At 40.5% G+C, this 14,918-nt stretch overlaps 1 protein-coding gene across 1 annotated transcript in view; it reads right to left on the bottom strand.

The window, feature by feature from the left end:
- cd109 (CD109 molecule) overlaps positions 1-14,918 on the bottom strand; it is a 102,599-nt gene that overhangs the window by 64,172 nt on the left and 23,509 nt on the right. Inside the window, 25 exon segments of the mRNA XM_087780403.1 lie at positions 5,491-5,525; positions 6,258-6,391; positions 6,455-6,557; positions 6,618-6,774; positions 6,913-7,025; positions 7,099-7,164; positions 7,225-7,374; positions 7,486-7,676; positions 7,740-7,911; positions 7,981-8,212; positions 8,293-8,374; positions 9,611-9,787; positions 9,874-10,057; positions 10,059-10,304; positions 10,687-10,800; positions 10,924-11,041; positions 11,103-11,181; positions 11,245-11,311; positions 12,815-12,961; positions 13,027-13,197; positions 13,265-13,327; positions 13,386-13,478; positions 14,166-14,357; positions 14,422-14,528; positions 14,589-14,697. Coding sequence (XP_087636529.1) covers positions 5,491-5,525; positions 6,258-6,391; positions 6,455-6,557; positions 6,618-6,774; positions 6,913-7,025; positions 7,099-7,164; positions 7,225-7,374; positions 7,486-7,676; positions 7,740-7,911; positions 7,981-8,212; positions 8,293-8,374; positions 9,611-9,787; positions 9,874-10,057; positions 10,059-10,304; positions 10,687-10,800; positions 10,924-11,041; positions 11,103-11,181; positions 11,245-11,311; positions 12,815-12,961; positions 13,027-13,197; positions 13,265-13,327; positions 13,386-13,478; positions 14,166-14,357; positions 14,422-14,528; positions 14,589-14,697 — 3,302 coding nt within the window.

The raw sequence follows: 14,918 nt of genomic DNA, 5'->3' as shown, positions 1-14,918 counted from the left end.
AGATTAAGGCGCTAATGGAGTTTGTACTTTGTGAGTTTTTTATTCATCTCCTGATCAATAAATCAAGCAATCCAGAGTAAGAAACTGATAAATCATGCTTTAAAGTTACGCAAAGAGCTACATCTAGTCGCTAGCTAGATTTCCTGTTTTTTCCAATTTAACGTTGAATCTTTTCAAGGACCAACCTTTAGTGCATGAAAGATACATCTCACCATAACGCTGAATAATGGCGAGCTCTGGGCTGGTTCCTCTGCAACAAGAAGTCGCCAATTGTTTTTGTTTTCACTAAGTTAGAGGCTTGTTTTTGGAGTATACTTGACTCAAAAATTGCAGGCTAACATTAAGCAAGAGAAAATTCACTTTCCCTTTTTCAAAATGCTACAATCTTCAGACAGCAACTATAAATCCAACAGAAATTTCAATATTTTTCACTATTTTCTTCTGTACAGCCAAGGTACAAGTACCTAACAAACCACTTGGACACGGCCTGATGGTTTGGTACCACTCCGCTAGCTACCATAAGATTAATTTGTTTTTATTGGGTTTTTTGGGAAACAAAGTCCTTAGCCAACCAGTTGGGATGTGACGCCCTTACCTAAATAATAACCAGAAAACCTGATTTCAGCCTCTATTAGAATTTGTTATGCCAATTCAGGGACATTCTTCGACTATTTACCTTCACCTCGACCGCTTTCTCAGGACCAGACGTCGGTGGAATAACAAGGTGCGAGCGTTTATTTGCTCGGCTCGCTCCATTCATCAATCCTTGTGATCCCTGCTACTGCTTAAATCCCCAGTGTCACATATGTTTAACTCAAGGAAGCTCCAGTTCTTTTCCCGAGGAAAAAATCCCATGGTGGTGTCTGGGGTTTGGTTGTGACTGCGGCTTCGTCACTTCATAATCCAGCGTCTTGTCACATACGTCGGCACAAACACATTTCCATATGCATAAACAGACCCAAAAACCAAAGCAATGTACACATACAGTACAGCCTCACTCTCTCGTAAACACACACAGAAGCAGCGTTGAAAAGCCACTTCCACCTGTTTGTGATTATTCTAATTGCCGAGTGAGGTTGAGGAAACGCGGGACATCTGAATTTGGGGCAAAGAAAAACTGACCTTGGTGAAAAATGAGTGGAAAATCTAGCGAGTGCCTAAGTGTGAGATGTCATGCTAGTATTTGGAGTCGGGGTATGATCCCTGTGTGTGCTAGACCAGTTAAGTTTAGTCTGTCTCCTACTGTGAGTCATTCATTCTTTCACACACACAGCGGCGGAGTGTGACGCACTGGAAGTGTGTGAGGTAGTAGGCGCTCGGAAACAAAGGAGAGCGGTTCCGAGGCAGACGGATCAATCACACTACAAGACTCCTTTCCCCAATGGGGACCCTTCGGCGCGATGAAAACGGCTTCATTTTTGCTTTAGCACGACCTTGGCGAGCAGGGGAGGAGAAGAAAAGGGAAACGCAGCTGAAAGAGTAAAGGAACTGAACAAAAGCTTCCCTTTGTCATTAATAAAAATGGTAGGGAACTGATCTCTGGTTCTAGAGCTTCTGCATCCTGTCGCCCGGCCAAGGTTTGACTCGGAGTGAGGAACCCATAGCAGGGTAATGGCTCAATTCTGGTGAGGGATTGTCTAACTTCTTGGCTTACGGGTTAGAAAATGGCTAATCCAGATCCAGATCTGTTTGTTACCTGTGTCACCTGGCAACAGAGGAAGAACTGGTAGTTCACAGGCCATATGTCAAAAGTGTGTATTACCATTTAGGATGCCCTAACAAATATTCAGCAGACGGGTCCATTAAAGGTCTTAAAGGTTGTTGGATAGTGTCACTGGGTCATAGTCAGAATTAACTATAAGCTTGTTAGATTTTTTTGCAGTCTACAGCTAGTTAGTGATGTGGTAAGGGCCCTTATTGACTGGTAGTTGCTACAGAGTGCCCCAAAAGACACTGTGCCAAACACTACCCTTTTAATAGGTGATGAAGCCATTAACCCCCCACTATTATTAGATACAATTGGTTAGTCCAATAGGATTATATAATTAAGAGCGGAGGAGAATGATCGGAACGTCGTCTTGAGCTGACGTGACGGGGAAATATAAAAATTGTGCACCGGTAGCCTTCTTTCTAGCAAGAATATAGGGTGAACCCGCGATGGCAAAGGGCGTTCCTGAACTGGATCTGAGCCTAAACTTGAGACAATCCACGGATCAGCTTCGATCTTTCAAGTGACACATGACATTGTTTACTCTAGTCCCTTTAGTCAGCATTTTTTCCAGTACATCACAGGTGCCGTTACCCTTTACCGCAAGTGCAATCATGGGATTAGTCTGTGTGTTTACACCTGGCTATTAAAAAAAAGACCTTAAATTAAACGCTTTGTCTCGACGGGCGTTATGATTCATGACAAGATCTGGATTTCCTGCTTGAAGGGACTTGTTGGTGTAAAAAAAACATTGACGCACCAAGAGGTTTCAGATTCATCCCAGATCAGTCTTTTTGATGCTGCTTGGACTCCAAGAGTGGACTTTCCTCTGGTCTGTGTACTGGATCCATCTCCCTTTTCTGGACCGTCTGTCCCGGGGTCAGCGGGGGGTCGTGTAAATACTCAATCTGGGTGGGATGGTAGGTTTTTCCACGAGTCGTCCCGGTGAATTGAGCGTGCCTCACCAAACAAATGCATCAACCCCCCCCCCCCCCTTTCCGCCGGCCTCCCCCCGGTCTCCCCTGAGCCCCCCTACATGACCCACAGGGAGCCGCTTAGGTAGCACAGGAGTCAGAAGTTTTTCCTCTGTGATTGTGTTGCGGCTGCCAATCCCCCCCACTCCCACCCCCCCAAAAAAATCATGACACCATCAGCATTGGGTTTCCGTGTGGTTATAGTTCTTTCCAAATGATGTCATCTGGAGCAGGGCCACGGGGAGCAATAACTTTTGGAATTAATGTTTTACCGAAATAAACCGGTCGTCTGACCAGAAGCTCTTCCTGAAATCATCAAGTGATAAAGACATGAGGTATTTTCTCATAGAATGAATTGTTAAATCCGACCCTGTTAAAAGATTCATAGCCTTGAGCTTTCATGACAAACTTTGTCTGCTTTTAAAATTGAGTTAAACGTTTTTTAATGATTATTGTAGGAAATTTGAGTTTTGGAACTTTTCGTAATAAAGGTTTTAAAACCTTAAGTATTGTGCGTTAATGCAATGACTGTTAAAGTGAATATATAGTATATAATTCAAAATATATATATTTTAAAGGTAACAAAAGAAGAGAAACAAACAATTAAATCAACTCAAATCAAAAATATTGTTTATCTAAACATATTTAATAAACATATTTGAGTCTAATTTGAAGAAACTAAAAGTGATACATTATTTATTGTTGCTGATATCATAGGAGTCACATATGGTTTAATTTTAATTATAATTCACCAGATAAACACATAAATATCTGTCTGTCACCGACTTATTTCAACAAAGTCAATTCTCAAGCATTAGCAGCATTTAACCAGAGCTCTTTGTGCTTTAAAAGATTATCCAGCTTTACAGAGAAGATGCTTTGACTTCGTCTTAACTTCTTGTCTCAGGTCTTTTTCTCTCGATTGTTTTCTCAACGTGACCCTGAGGTCAGAGTTAAGGGTCACTGGTTTTGACCCTAAATATGGAGGGTGAGTTGTTTGATTTTGTATGAGTCAATGGGTAAATACACAAAGATGTTTCAGACACAGATGGTTTTTGAAGCTTTTTGGAGCGCAGACAAAATATAAATAGTCTGTCCTTGAACTTGTGAACGTCGACTGGATTTAAGAAGTAAGATGCTGCCATCTAGTGGTAGAGGTTCCTACACAAGTCCCCTTTATTTATTTATTTATATATAGATATATACCACAGATATTTCCACTTGTATATCTGTTGAAAATTCTTATTTTAACGTTTGTTTTGTTTTAGTTTCACTTTTTATTCAACATTGATTTTCCTCAAACATTTACACTTTTATTTCATTTCAACTACGATAGAATAATAGTTTTTAATGTATATCTTTATAACAATATGTATTTGCTTTATTTATTTAAACATAGATTTCAGTTTAATATACTAATTATTTTTATTGTCATGTATATTCTACATTTTTTCCACCAATTGATCAGTTATTTTTCTCCTTTTCATTCCACTTTTGTTTTCTTTTATTTACACATTTATATTTGTTTATCTTACATTCTTACGTTACATTCTTTTATTTATTTTCCCGTTTTCCTTATACATGACCAGCATTATTAAAAATATCGTATATTTTCAATCTTGGTCATTCATTTGACCCTAAAAGTAAAATAAGTACATAATAATGATAAGAATATTTTATTATATATTATATAAGTTAACTATATGACAGGTGAATAAGCATAAATATATATATATACACTAAGTTTGGGGTCACTTAGAAATTTCCTTATTTTTGAAAGAAAAGCACTGTTTTTTAAACAGTGCTTAAAACTAATCTAAGTTTAAACTAATCTATACATTGCTAATGTGGTAAATGACTATTCTAGCTGCAAATGTCTGTTTTTTGGTGCAATATCTACATAGGTGTATAGAGGCCCATTTCCAGCAACTATCACTCCAGTGTTCTAATGGTACAATGTGTTTGCTCATTGGGTCAGAAGGCTAATGGATGATTAGAAAACCCTTGTGCAATTATGTTAGCACAGCTGAAAACAGTTTAGCTGGTTAGAGAAGCTATAAAACTGACCTTCCTTTGAGCTAGTTGAGTATCTGGAGCATCACATTTGTGGGGAAGATTAAACGCTCAAAATGGCCAGAAAAAGAGAACTTTCATGTGAAACTCGACAGTCTATTCTTGTTCTTAGAAATGAAGGCTATTCCATGCGAGAAATTGCCAAGAAACTGAAGATTTCCTACAACGGTGTGTACTACTCCCTTCAGAGAACAGCACAAACAGGCTCTAACCAGAGTAGAAAGAGAAGTGTGAGGCCCCGCTGCACAACTCAGCAAGAAGATAAGTACATTAGAGTCTCTAGTTTGAGAAATAGACGCCTCACAGGTCCTCAACTGGCAGCTTCATTAAATAGTACCCGCAAAACGCCAGTGTCAACATCTACAGTGAAGAGGCGACTCCGGGATGCTGGCCTTTAGGTGGCAAAGAAAAAGCCATATCTGAGACTGGCCAATAAAAGAAAAAGATTAATATGGGCAAAAGAACACAGACATTGGACAGAGGAAGATTGGAAAAAAGTGTTATGGACGGACGAATCGAAGTTTGAGGTGTTTGGATCACATAGAAGAACATTTTTGAGACGCAGAACAACTGAAAAGATGCTGGAAGAGTGCCTAACGCCATCTGTCAAGCATTGTGGGGGTAACGTGATGGTCTGGGGTTGCTTTGGTGCTGGTAAGGTGGGAGATTTGTTCAGGGTTAAAGGGATTCTAAATAAGGAAGGCTATCACTCCATTTTGCAACGCCATGCCATACCTTGTGGACAGCGCTTGATTGGAGCCAATTTCATCCTACAACAGGACAATGACCCAAAGCACACCTCCAAGTTGTGCAAGAACTATTTAGAGAAGAAGCAGGCAGCTGGTATTCTATCTGTAATGGAGTGGCCAGCGCAGTCACCAGATCTAAACCCCATTGAGCTGTTGTGGGAGCAGCTTGACCGTATGGTACGCAAGAAGTGCCCATCCAGCCAATCCAACTTGTGGGAGGGGCTTCTAGAAGCATGGGGTGAAATTTCTCCTGATTACCTCAACAAATTAACAGCTAGAATGCCCAAGGTCTGCAATGCTGTAATTGCTGCAAATGGAGGATTCTTTGACGAAAGCAAAGTTTGAAGGAAAAAAATATTATTTCAAATAAAAATCATTATTTCTAACCTTGTCAATGTCTTGACTATATTTTCTATTCATTTTACAACTCATGGTGGTAAATAAGTGTGACTTTTCATGGAAAACACAACATTTTCTGGGTGACCCCAAACTTTTGAACGGTAGTGTACATTTTTAAATATATATATATTCTGAGGAAATAATTATGAAGGAAAAATAGTGTTTGATTTTACTTTTGGGCTGTCCTTATTAAAAAAGAAAAAGCAATTGATGGTCATCTAGATTTTTATAATAACATTTATTATCATAATAATTTAACAGTTCCAGGAATGTCTTTTTTCAAATAAATAAACAGCACAACAAAAAAGCAACAACAATGGCTATTACAAAACTAGTACTGTTGGTACTGCTAACAGCCTGGTTCGCGGAGGGATGTGAGGTCACGCCGATGGTCACCCCGGGTCTACAGAGCTGGCAGTTTTGCCCACAGAAGTCGCACGAATCCAAGAAGAGAGATTTGACGGAGTAAGTGGCCATCGCTCTCCGAGCTGCGAGGAAAATGATAATTCATTTGAAAGATCGAAATAGTCGTGACCGTCACCGACACTCACCGGGCTCGTAGTAGTCGTACAGCAGCACGGCCGCGTCCCGCAAACTTGCCATTTTATAAACTCTGACCACGGGGAGTCTGATGCAAACCTCCGACTTGTTGAGCTGCGAACATGAGGGACAGTCGTGCACGACATTCTTCCTGTAACATTCAAGTGGACTTACCGAATCAAGGTAAAAGGTGACTTTGTCAGGGAATGTTACCATCCGTCTAATCAGGCCGACTTTAGGGTACGCCCCGGGCGACAAGATGAAACCACTGAGCATGCCCACGTCCAACAACACCATCCCAGTGTGGGACATCAACGCACTGCTTTTTAACCTGGAACAAACATGTAGAAGTCCGTCTTTGACTGTCCAGGGTGTCCCCTGCCTATCTCCCCCGGGATAAAACTTGGCTTCATTGAACGACCCACAATCTGGGTCAAAACTGGTGAAGGTGCCCAATAGTGACACTGACCTCATGCACACTGAGACCACCATGTGATCTCGGTCCGTCTCTGGTTGAACGGCGACGTTAAGAGCAAACTCTTCCTGCTCAGTGGAATGTGGAAGATTGTAAAAGAAGTTCAACTAGGAGGGGGAGAAGGCAACACATTTAAGGACAGTATCTTTTGATTGAAAGATTCTAGACATCATCTGGAACCTGTACTATGGCGAATCCTCTACCGTCCAGTTGAACGTCCAGTTGTATGTCTTTGCCCGGGTTTATCTGCAGAACATCAAACTGTGAACCCGAGGATCAAACAATTTGAAGGTAACGTCCACGAACCTCCTGCTGTTGGTAGCTCAGGTAGGTGGTGTTGTCGATGGAGAAGTGAAAGGCCGACCCAGGTGCAGAAATTTGTACAGAAAGGTCGATTTCTGCGGTGCCGCTGAAGGCAGCGTAGTAGGACAGAGCCTGGAGAGCAACTACGGTGGCCTGAGAGGGGAAAACATGCAAAACAAAAGGTTGCATCCAAGATCTCCTTCTTTCTGGTATCTTCATCCCAAATGATACCTTGGAAAAGTATCCGGAATATGTATCACATACCTGCGTGCTGCCGTACCCCCCACGGTGGTCCCTGTTGCTGCTCAACCACTTCATGGGTTCAATTCCTCTGACAAAGCTGCCAAGCTGGATATAAGTCAGCATCACATATGAGGTCATCTCCACCTGAGTGGAGCGTGGACCGCGGTCGTGTGACATCAGGCCTACAGAGGTGCTCCACATCATGATGCCCTCTGAGACAGGTTTGAATCAGATGAAGAATAGACTCCACCGATGGTAGTGTTGATATCTCTTACCTCTGTAGTCGGCTCTCGAGGCCAGTGTGGAGAGGATGGTGCCAGCAGCACCACTATAGGTCAGCGACAAGGCGTAAGCCGCCAGACTCAGACTGTAGTTACTGACCACTCCGCTGGACACTTTGCCCTCCAAGTACTTCTTAGCAAGTGATACGTTAGCTGGGAACAATTCCTTCACACGGGAAAAATATATTTTGTACTCGCCTTCATCCAACGTACGTAAGATTGTTTCCTTTCTTACCACATTATCCTGGTTCTCCAGAAGAGCGATTAGGACATAAGCCGTGAGGCCAACAGAGCCAACATCCAGGTCTTCGTGCAGCTCAGTGTGGATTACCTTGGAAACCTCCCTGAACTCGCCCTGAGGGCCCTGGTGGCCCAACAGCCAAGACCTGGCTCTGGTCAGGACGCTGTAGTCGATGGACATGAGGAGTCGAGCCCTCTGGAAGCATCTCAGCACAAACGCTGTCAGCCTGAGTGTGACATCAAAGAGAGGAGAATTAAGATACACTGATGGAGTGTCCTGTTCTAAAGGTCTTGATATGAAACTCGCCATATACTACAGGAGCTGTCGTCATATCCAAAGTTACTGAAGGAGCCGTCAGGGCGTTGAAAAGTCAGTTGCCTTTGATAACCTGTCGTGAAGGGTGAAAACACTTATGACTAGAACTTGGAGAGTTCATGAAAACATGTGTAATAACTGTGCCAGATGCTAGCCACTTAGAAGTTAGTTAAATATTTTTTAGCTTACTGGAAGTCTGCCATGTAGCTGCTAGCCTATTAGTAGCTAGCAACATACATCTTAACCTACAGTAAGTTTTTCAGCTGCTAGTCTGTTAGCAGTTGACCGCATATTTGTCATCCTACAAGAAGTTGCGAGATAGCTTCTAGCATCAGTGATGTAAGGAGGAGCCTGACCATGAATAGCTCTGAAGTAAGAACCAGAATTTTAAAGTTGATCATGAAAGAAACTGGAAGCCAGTGAAGAGTTTTAATGATCGGAGAAATGTGAGTTCTTCTAATTGAGCGCGTCAGAATTCTCACTGCAGAGTTCTGAATCAACTGCAGGCGAGACAGCTCCTTCTTGTTTTTTGATATTTAAGCGCTTTGTGACCCTATAAATATAAATTACTTATTTACTATTAAAGTTAGCCAAATATATTGTAGCATACTAGAGGTTTGCCAGGCAGCTGCTAGCCTACTAACATTTAGCCACACATCTGTTGGCCTATTAGCATTTAGCTACGTATCTGTTAAAGATAAGAAAGTGCTGTAAAATAGTGTCAGTGCATGATCTAACGAAGCATCAGCGACCCATTTGTGTACATTTTTCTTGCATTTAACATCTTCTACGATGTACATTTTAATAGTGATCTTGAGTTTAACCGAGTGATGGTATAGAAACGCTTTCCTCTTTATCTTTGATAAAATCCAAGCTTTGAGACTCCAACAATCACTACGTTATCGGTAATATAAATGAATGCAACTCACATGCGCAGATAGATTTGTAGATTTCCCAGATCGTGTTCTACGCTACATTTTTGACCAGATCTAGGTGCTGTAAAAACTTTGAGGATTGAAATATTCCGTTGCACATGCATTCACGGATCACACAGATTTCCCAAATCATGTACTGACACCTACTAAAGCTTTGTCATGTAGCTGCTAGCACCATACAAGTTAGCCCCATATAGTGAGCCTATTAGCACCTAGCAAATATCAATTTCTCTCCTAAAAAATTTTCTTTAGAGAAGTATTTTTTTCTGATTGCCTCTTTGCAAGACTACTGCTAGCATCCCAGTAGTAAGCCTACTTGCAGCTACATAAACATAATACAAATCCCATTGCAAAAGCTCAACAAATGAATTTACCTTCCTTCATAAACTCAAGGGCTTTGCCCCGGATCTGTGGCTGATCCTGGCTTGACATGTCCAGGTACTGAAGAACATAAACATTTGGTGCAAAGTGGATCATATTCTGCTCTCCACTTCCTAAAGGTTGCTGAACCAACTGTTCCAAGTGATGTATGGATATAGTCATGACGTCACCTAGGAAGGAAAATGTGTCATTTGTTCTAAAAGAATGTGCAGAGAACACATTAGTCCTATAGGAAAGAATAGGCAGAGAGACGTACCGACCAGCACCATGAAGGCCCTCTGACTGCCGGGTACCACATTTGAAGGGAAAGAGAAGGAAAAGGACATGAAGCTGCTGTTCGTCACTGGTGCAACTTCCAGAAAGCGAGACTCTGACGAAGACTGCAGAACTCCTTCAGACTTGAAACATTTAGAGATGTCAGTTGTGATTAATAAAAACAAGCAGACTTCTTCTTTCTATTTGACCTACCCTCACTATAACCTCGCAGGTAAGACTGTCAGAGGCCTCGGCAGATACAGCATCCACCGACATTTCCATTTGGCCAGTAGTAACGAACCTCACGGGGAACAATGCGGCGCTTGACGCATGACTCCTTACAATCAATTTTTGTGCGTTCAAAACTGAGATATCGCCTCTGTCGGCCAATACAAACTCAAAACCTTCACTTTGAGCCAGCAGGACGATCACCTGTGGGGAAGATGGAGGTTAGTAGAATAATATTCAAACCATTCCTATTACTCTACTTAAGTGCACGTTTAGAAATGACTCCGTCTTGCTCTGGTTGGCAAAGATCGCTTATGCCCAAATAAAGGCCTTTCCAACAACACCTGCCACAGGACACTTAACCCTAATTTGCTCCTGATGGTTGAGCTGGCGCACTGAATCGCAGCCTACTTCCATCAGTGTCTGACATTGTTTACTTCTTACATTGCCCCTCTCCAACCAAAGACCTCACATGAGTAACCTTACCAATCCCTTACTGAAATATGGTCAATTTATACTAGATATTGAGTTTGAGAAAACTGGAATCGGCTGTCTCGATTTGGACCCCAGACCTCCCATATATTACCTCAATGTCCCGCCCCAGATGGTTGATGACTTTCACTTCCAGCACAAGTTCCTCTCCCCGGATCAGATATGATGGGACATCGAGAGACAACGAGAAATCTTTGGACACCAGCAACTAAGACAATATGGAATTAATCACTAAAGTTATATCCAAAATCAAATATACTTTGGTTTACGGTACTTTAAAAACAATTTTCAATCCAACTAGCAATGGAGGAAGTTATTTTAGCAAAGTTACCGTTCGTGGCACAGGAGTGAAGACCAAGCCATATGTGTAGGACATGCTTAGAGCTGCGGCTCTCAAAGACGTGAAACCATCTGGTACTGCTATCTCGCCACTCTTCCAGTTTCCTTGGCTAAAAGAGAAGAGGTCGTACCTTTTTAATAGTACTAACTAATAAACTTCCACTGATTCACCTGATCTGGACGTCCAGCCACAGCAAGGGGGCGCCGCTATCCATCCACCGCCTCCAATATTTCTCCACAAGGAGTTCATCTTGGTTGTGAATCAAATAAGTGGGTCAAGTCAAGCCTTTAATCCGAGAGACAGTTGTGATACCTTCATAAGGTCCTTCGAGCTCTTCACTAGGTGAAATGGAGTTGGTTATCCTCCACACTTCGCAACCCTGTTGCAGAAAGTAAAACAATTTAATAATGTACTATTAAGTGACTGCATGGGGGATTATGGGATGTGTAACTCAAGCAGATCATAAGTCCAACTGCTTTGTTCATCCAGAAATGCACCCCCTCGACCTCACAAATGAGTCGGACAAAGCACGTGGATCGGTTACACCCCGGTCGACTGGTCCGACAAGTAAATATGTTACTGGGTGAACAGACGGACAGTGTCGACGTTTCATCCATTATATTCAATGATATTGAATCTGTCAGGCTGTGATTTAGGATTTCCTTGATTTATCCTTTCAGGGAATGACAGATTGGGAGGAGTTCCAGGGTCAAGCCGAGTCAAGACCTTCAAAATCAAATCTCTAGATTTGAGGATTCAGTAATAAAAAAAAGTATGTATAAAACTTAAATACATTGTTCACCTATTGTCGATTTTAATATCAATTTTGATACAAAAAAATAATAGGCTTTAACTGTTTAACTAAAAATATTATATAAAAATTATTGAAATATGAAATATTGTTTTAGGTTTTTTATTAAATGTTTTTCCAATAAAAAGAGCTTTTTCCCTTCTCATGAGTTCCAAGAACATATTAAAGTATATTTCCATGTGGGTTAATATTTTATTTAAATATTTAAAGTGCATTTTTGATAACCTATGTTAATGTTTTAATGTTAATTATTTAACGCATAATATAACAAACAAATGTTTTATTTCATTTTATTTTAATGCTAATTAGCATGTCGCTAACAAGACTAAACCTTATTGATCTCTATAGGATCCTAATGTCTTACATATATTCAACTTTATTAATGTTTTCATAACTTTTACCTTCTGCCAACTGTTTTTACTACATAAATCTGTATTTATCTTCCATAGATAAACTTTGCCGCACTTTTACAAGCTCTAGTTTGTTGAAAAGAACTCATGTGATGCTTTAAAAAGATCTATATCTATAAAGAGTACTTGAGTCCTACAGGGCTCAAAATTACCTCCATGAACTGCTCTGTGTCTGGACTAAGGATGATTTTCTTTTTTTTACCTTATTTGTCCGCAAAGATCAAAGACAGCAAGTGGTCTTGCTTTAACTCCGCCCTTAATTGTTAATGCTACAATAGCGTGAATAGGCTAATTTTCTTCGTATCATTCCAAGGAAGGTTATAAGTTAAATAAAACGCATGTGGCTATTATATTAGGCACGTTGCAGTGTTTTAAAACGTGCAAGTGCTTTAAGAATTTAGTCCTATTTTGAGCTTCTAGATGCTTCCATGGCATTTTTCTGATTCTGTCGCAATTGTCTGAAAAATGTTGCTAGCACCCATGTTAGCATGATGAAGTGACAATAACAGATATAAAACAGAATCTCATAGCCATTGCATTTTCCATTTAAAATATTTTTTCGGTTGTCAGAATGGGAAACTTTTATATCTTTAGCTAGTTTTATATATGCAGCAGTTGCTTAACTAGCCTGATGCTAATGCTAACTTTTTCAGGATCACACCTTTTCAAAATCCAGCGTCGCCATTGGCTCGTCGCCATGCGCCCCCATGACAAGAAGTCCCACTTGTGATGTCGGTGCTACGTCTTTCACGGTTAGATAAACCTGCTCTCCCGGCTGAGCCTGGTCGCTGCTCCAGTCTAGAGTTACCTGTCGGGGAAACACCGGGGTTCAGAGATGTTCCCGGGAAACAAGACTCGGTCACTGTGGAGTACATAGCCCTGCTGGTCCAACAGGATCCGAGCTGTGTCGTTGAGGATCCCTACATCCGGGAGGACGCTATAGACCTTGACACAAGCCTCAGGAGACCAGGACGGGGTCGGGGTCAGAGTAAATGGGACTGAAGTCTCGGTTCCAGACGTCAGTACTTGTCCTGTTGAGCTGACCTTGGAACCAGTCATACACTTGTTACCTTAAAGGGCATTTGTAACGTTTAAGAGTCAGTGAACGCACCACGTAGTGAAGCTCACTCAGAGGGAAAGTGCTCTCGACATCGATGAGAAGAGGAACTCCGATCTGGAAGAGATGAATCATTCATGTTAAACAGACAAGTGTGGAGGATTTAAAGATCTACCTGGGCCGGAGGAGTTGGTAGGATCTGGATGTAGGACTCGGTGGATGAGGAGTGAAGCAGGAACAGCGTTTTAACACTTGACTCAAATCTGACCTGAGAAATGAGTCAGAAGAACAAGATTAGCTGAAGATAATTCTGAAAAACTTGTGACTTTTTATCTATAAAAAAATGTATTTTGTGAGGTTCATATCATGTAAGTTACAGGTTATTAAAAATAATAAATTTAGACCCATGTGACAATTTTTTACCGCCTGAAAGTGGACAAGATTCACTTAATTCAGGCATATTTTAAGTTGAAAAATGCAGTTTTCCTGTCATGGAAGACAATTCCTAATTTCAGGTTTGTTAATGTTTAGTAGGAAATTTACTGAATGTATTGTTTATTTTAACATCAGTTTAATGCATATTTTATACAATTATACACTTCAATTAATCATCATATCATTTACATTTTTTGTTATATAAACATCTCACATATTTTTTTGTAATTTTCAACTTTTTCAACTTAATCCAATTTTAATAAAGAAAATGTGTAAACTATAAAACAATTGTCAAACAATTTTTTAACTTTAATCAAACAATTTAAGTCTATAATCAAACAATTTTCAACTGAAATCAAATAACTTTCAACTGTAATCCAACAATTTTCAACTGTAATCAAACAATTTTCAACATTAATCCAACAATGTTCAACTTTAATCAAACCATTTTTAATGATAATCAAATAATTTTCAACTATAATAAAACTATTGAATATTTTTGTAAAATATTTCATCTCACCTTTAAGAAGACGGCTTGTATTTCACTTTCTAATCTGAATTTGATGAAAACATTTCCGTCCTCAGGCACTGCCAGTGTCAGGGTTGTCAGTTCCGTAACTTCACTAGATCTTCTTTGATTGACCTCAACCTCCGTGAAGTACTTTCGATCCCACGTGGTTAACGGTTTCCCGTCAAATCTGGAGATTGTCAACTGTTGGCGATAAAAGGTCAACAATGTCCAAAGTCAACATTGGAAAAACGAAATAGTCTCTTACCGTTGCGAAGAAGTGCAACGTTGGTTTAAGTGGACGAACATCCCGGAATTCCAGGAGGAATTTTTCATTAAAAAAGTGGATTTCGACATCCTTGCTAATTTGATGTCCTTCGAGAGAAAACAAAAAGAAAATATTACATCCAAGATGTGGGTTCTGGAGGCGCTCACCTGAGCTCGTGTCGGTGATGCTAGCGGAAATGTTAGCGGTTTCTTCTTCCGCTGTGTTCAAGGTTTCGAGATGAGCTTTGCTGAAGAAAAACTGAGCTGATCCATAAATCTGAGGGAAAAATCGTAAATAAAATTATTTTCCAAATGCGCTCTCAATATCCCCAAAAACAGTGACAAAACCTTCAAACATTTCCTGGATCCAGATGGTTAATCGGATTGATTTCTTGTTAAATTAGCTACATACCCGTCTATGATATCTAGGGCTGGGTAAAGAACTTTGGTTGTTTTGTGGAACAGACCGAAATGCTTCAGTTGTACTGAGTATCATAA

Source organism: Callionymus lyra, chromosome 18 (assembly GCF_982586985.1).
Source record: "Callionymus lyra chromosome 18, fCalLyr1.hap1.1, whole genome shotgun sequence".
In the NCBI taxonomy this organism is placed as follows: domain Eukaryota; kingdom Metazoa; phylum Chordata; class Actinopteri; order Syngnathiformes; family Callionymidae; genus Callionymus; species Callionymus lyra.
The sequence above is the reverse complement of the archived record's forward strand: the minus strand, read 5'-3'. Positions and strand labels throughout refer to the sequence as shown.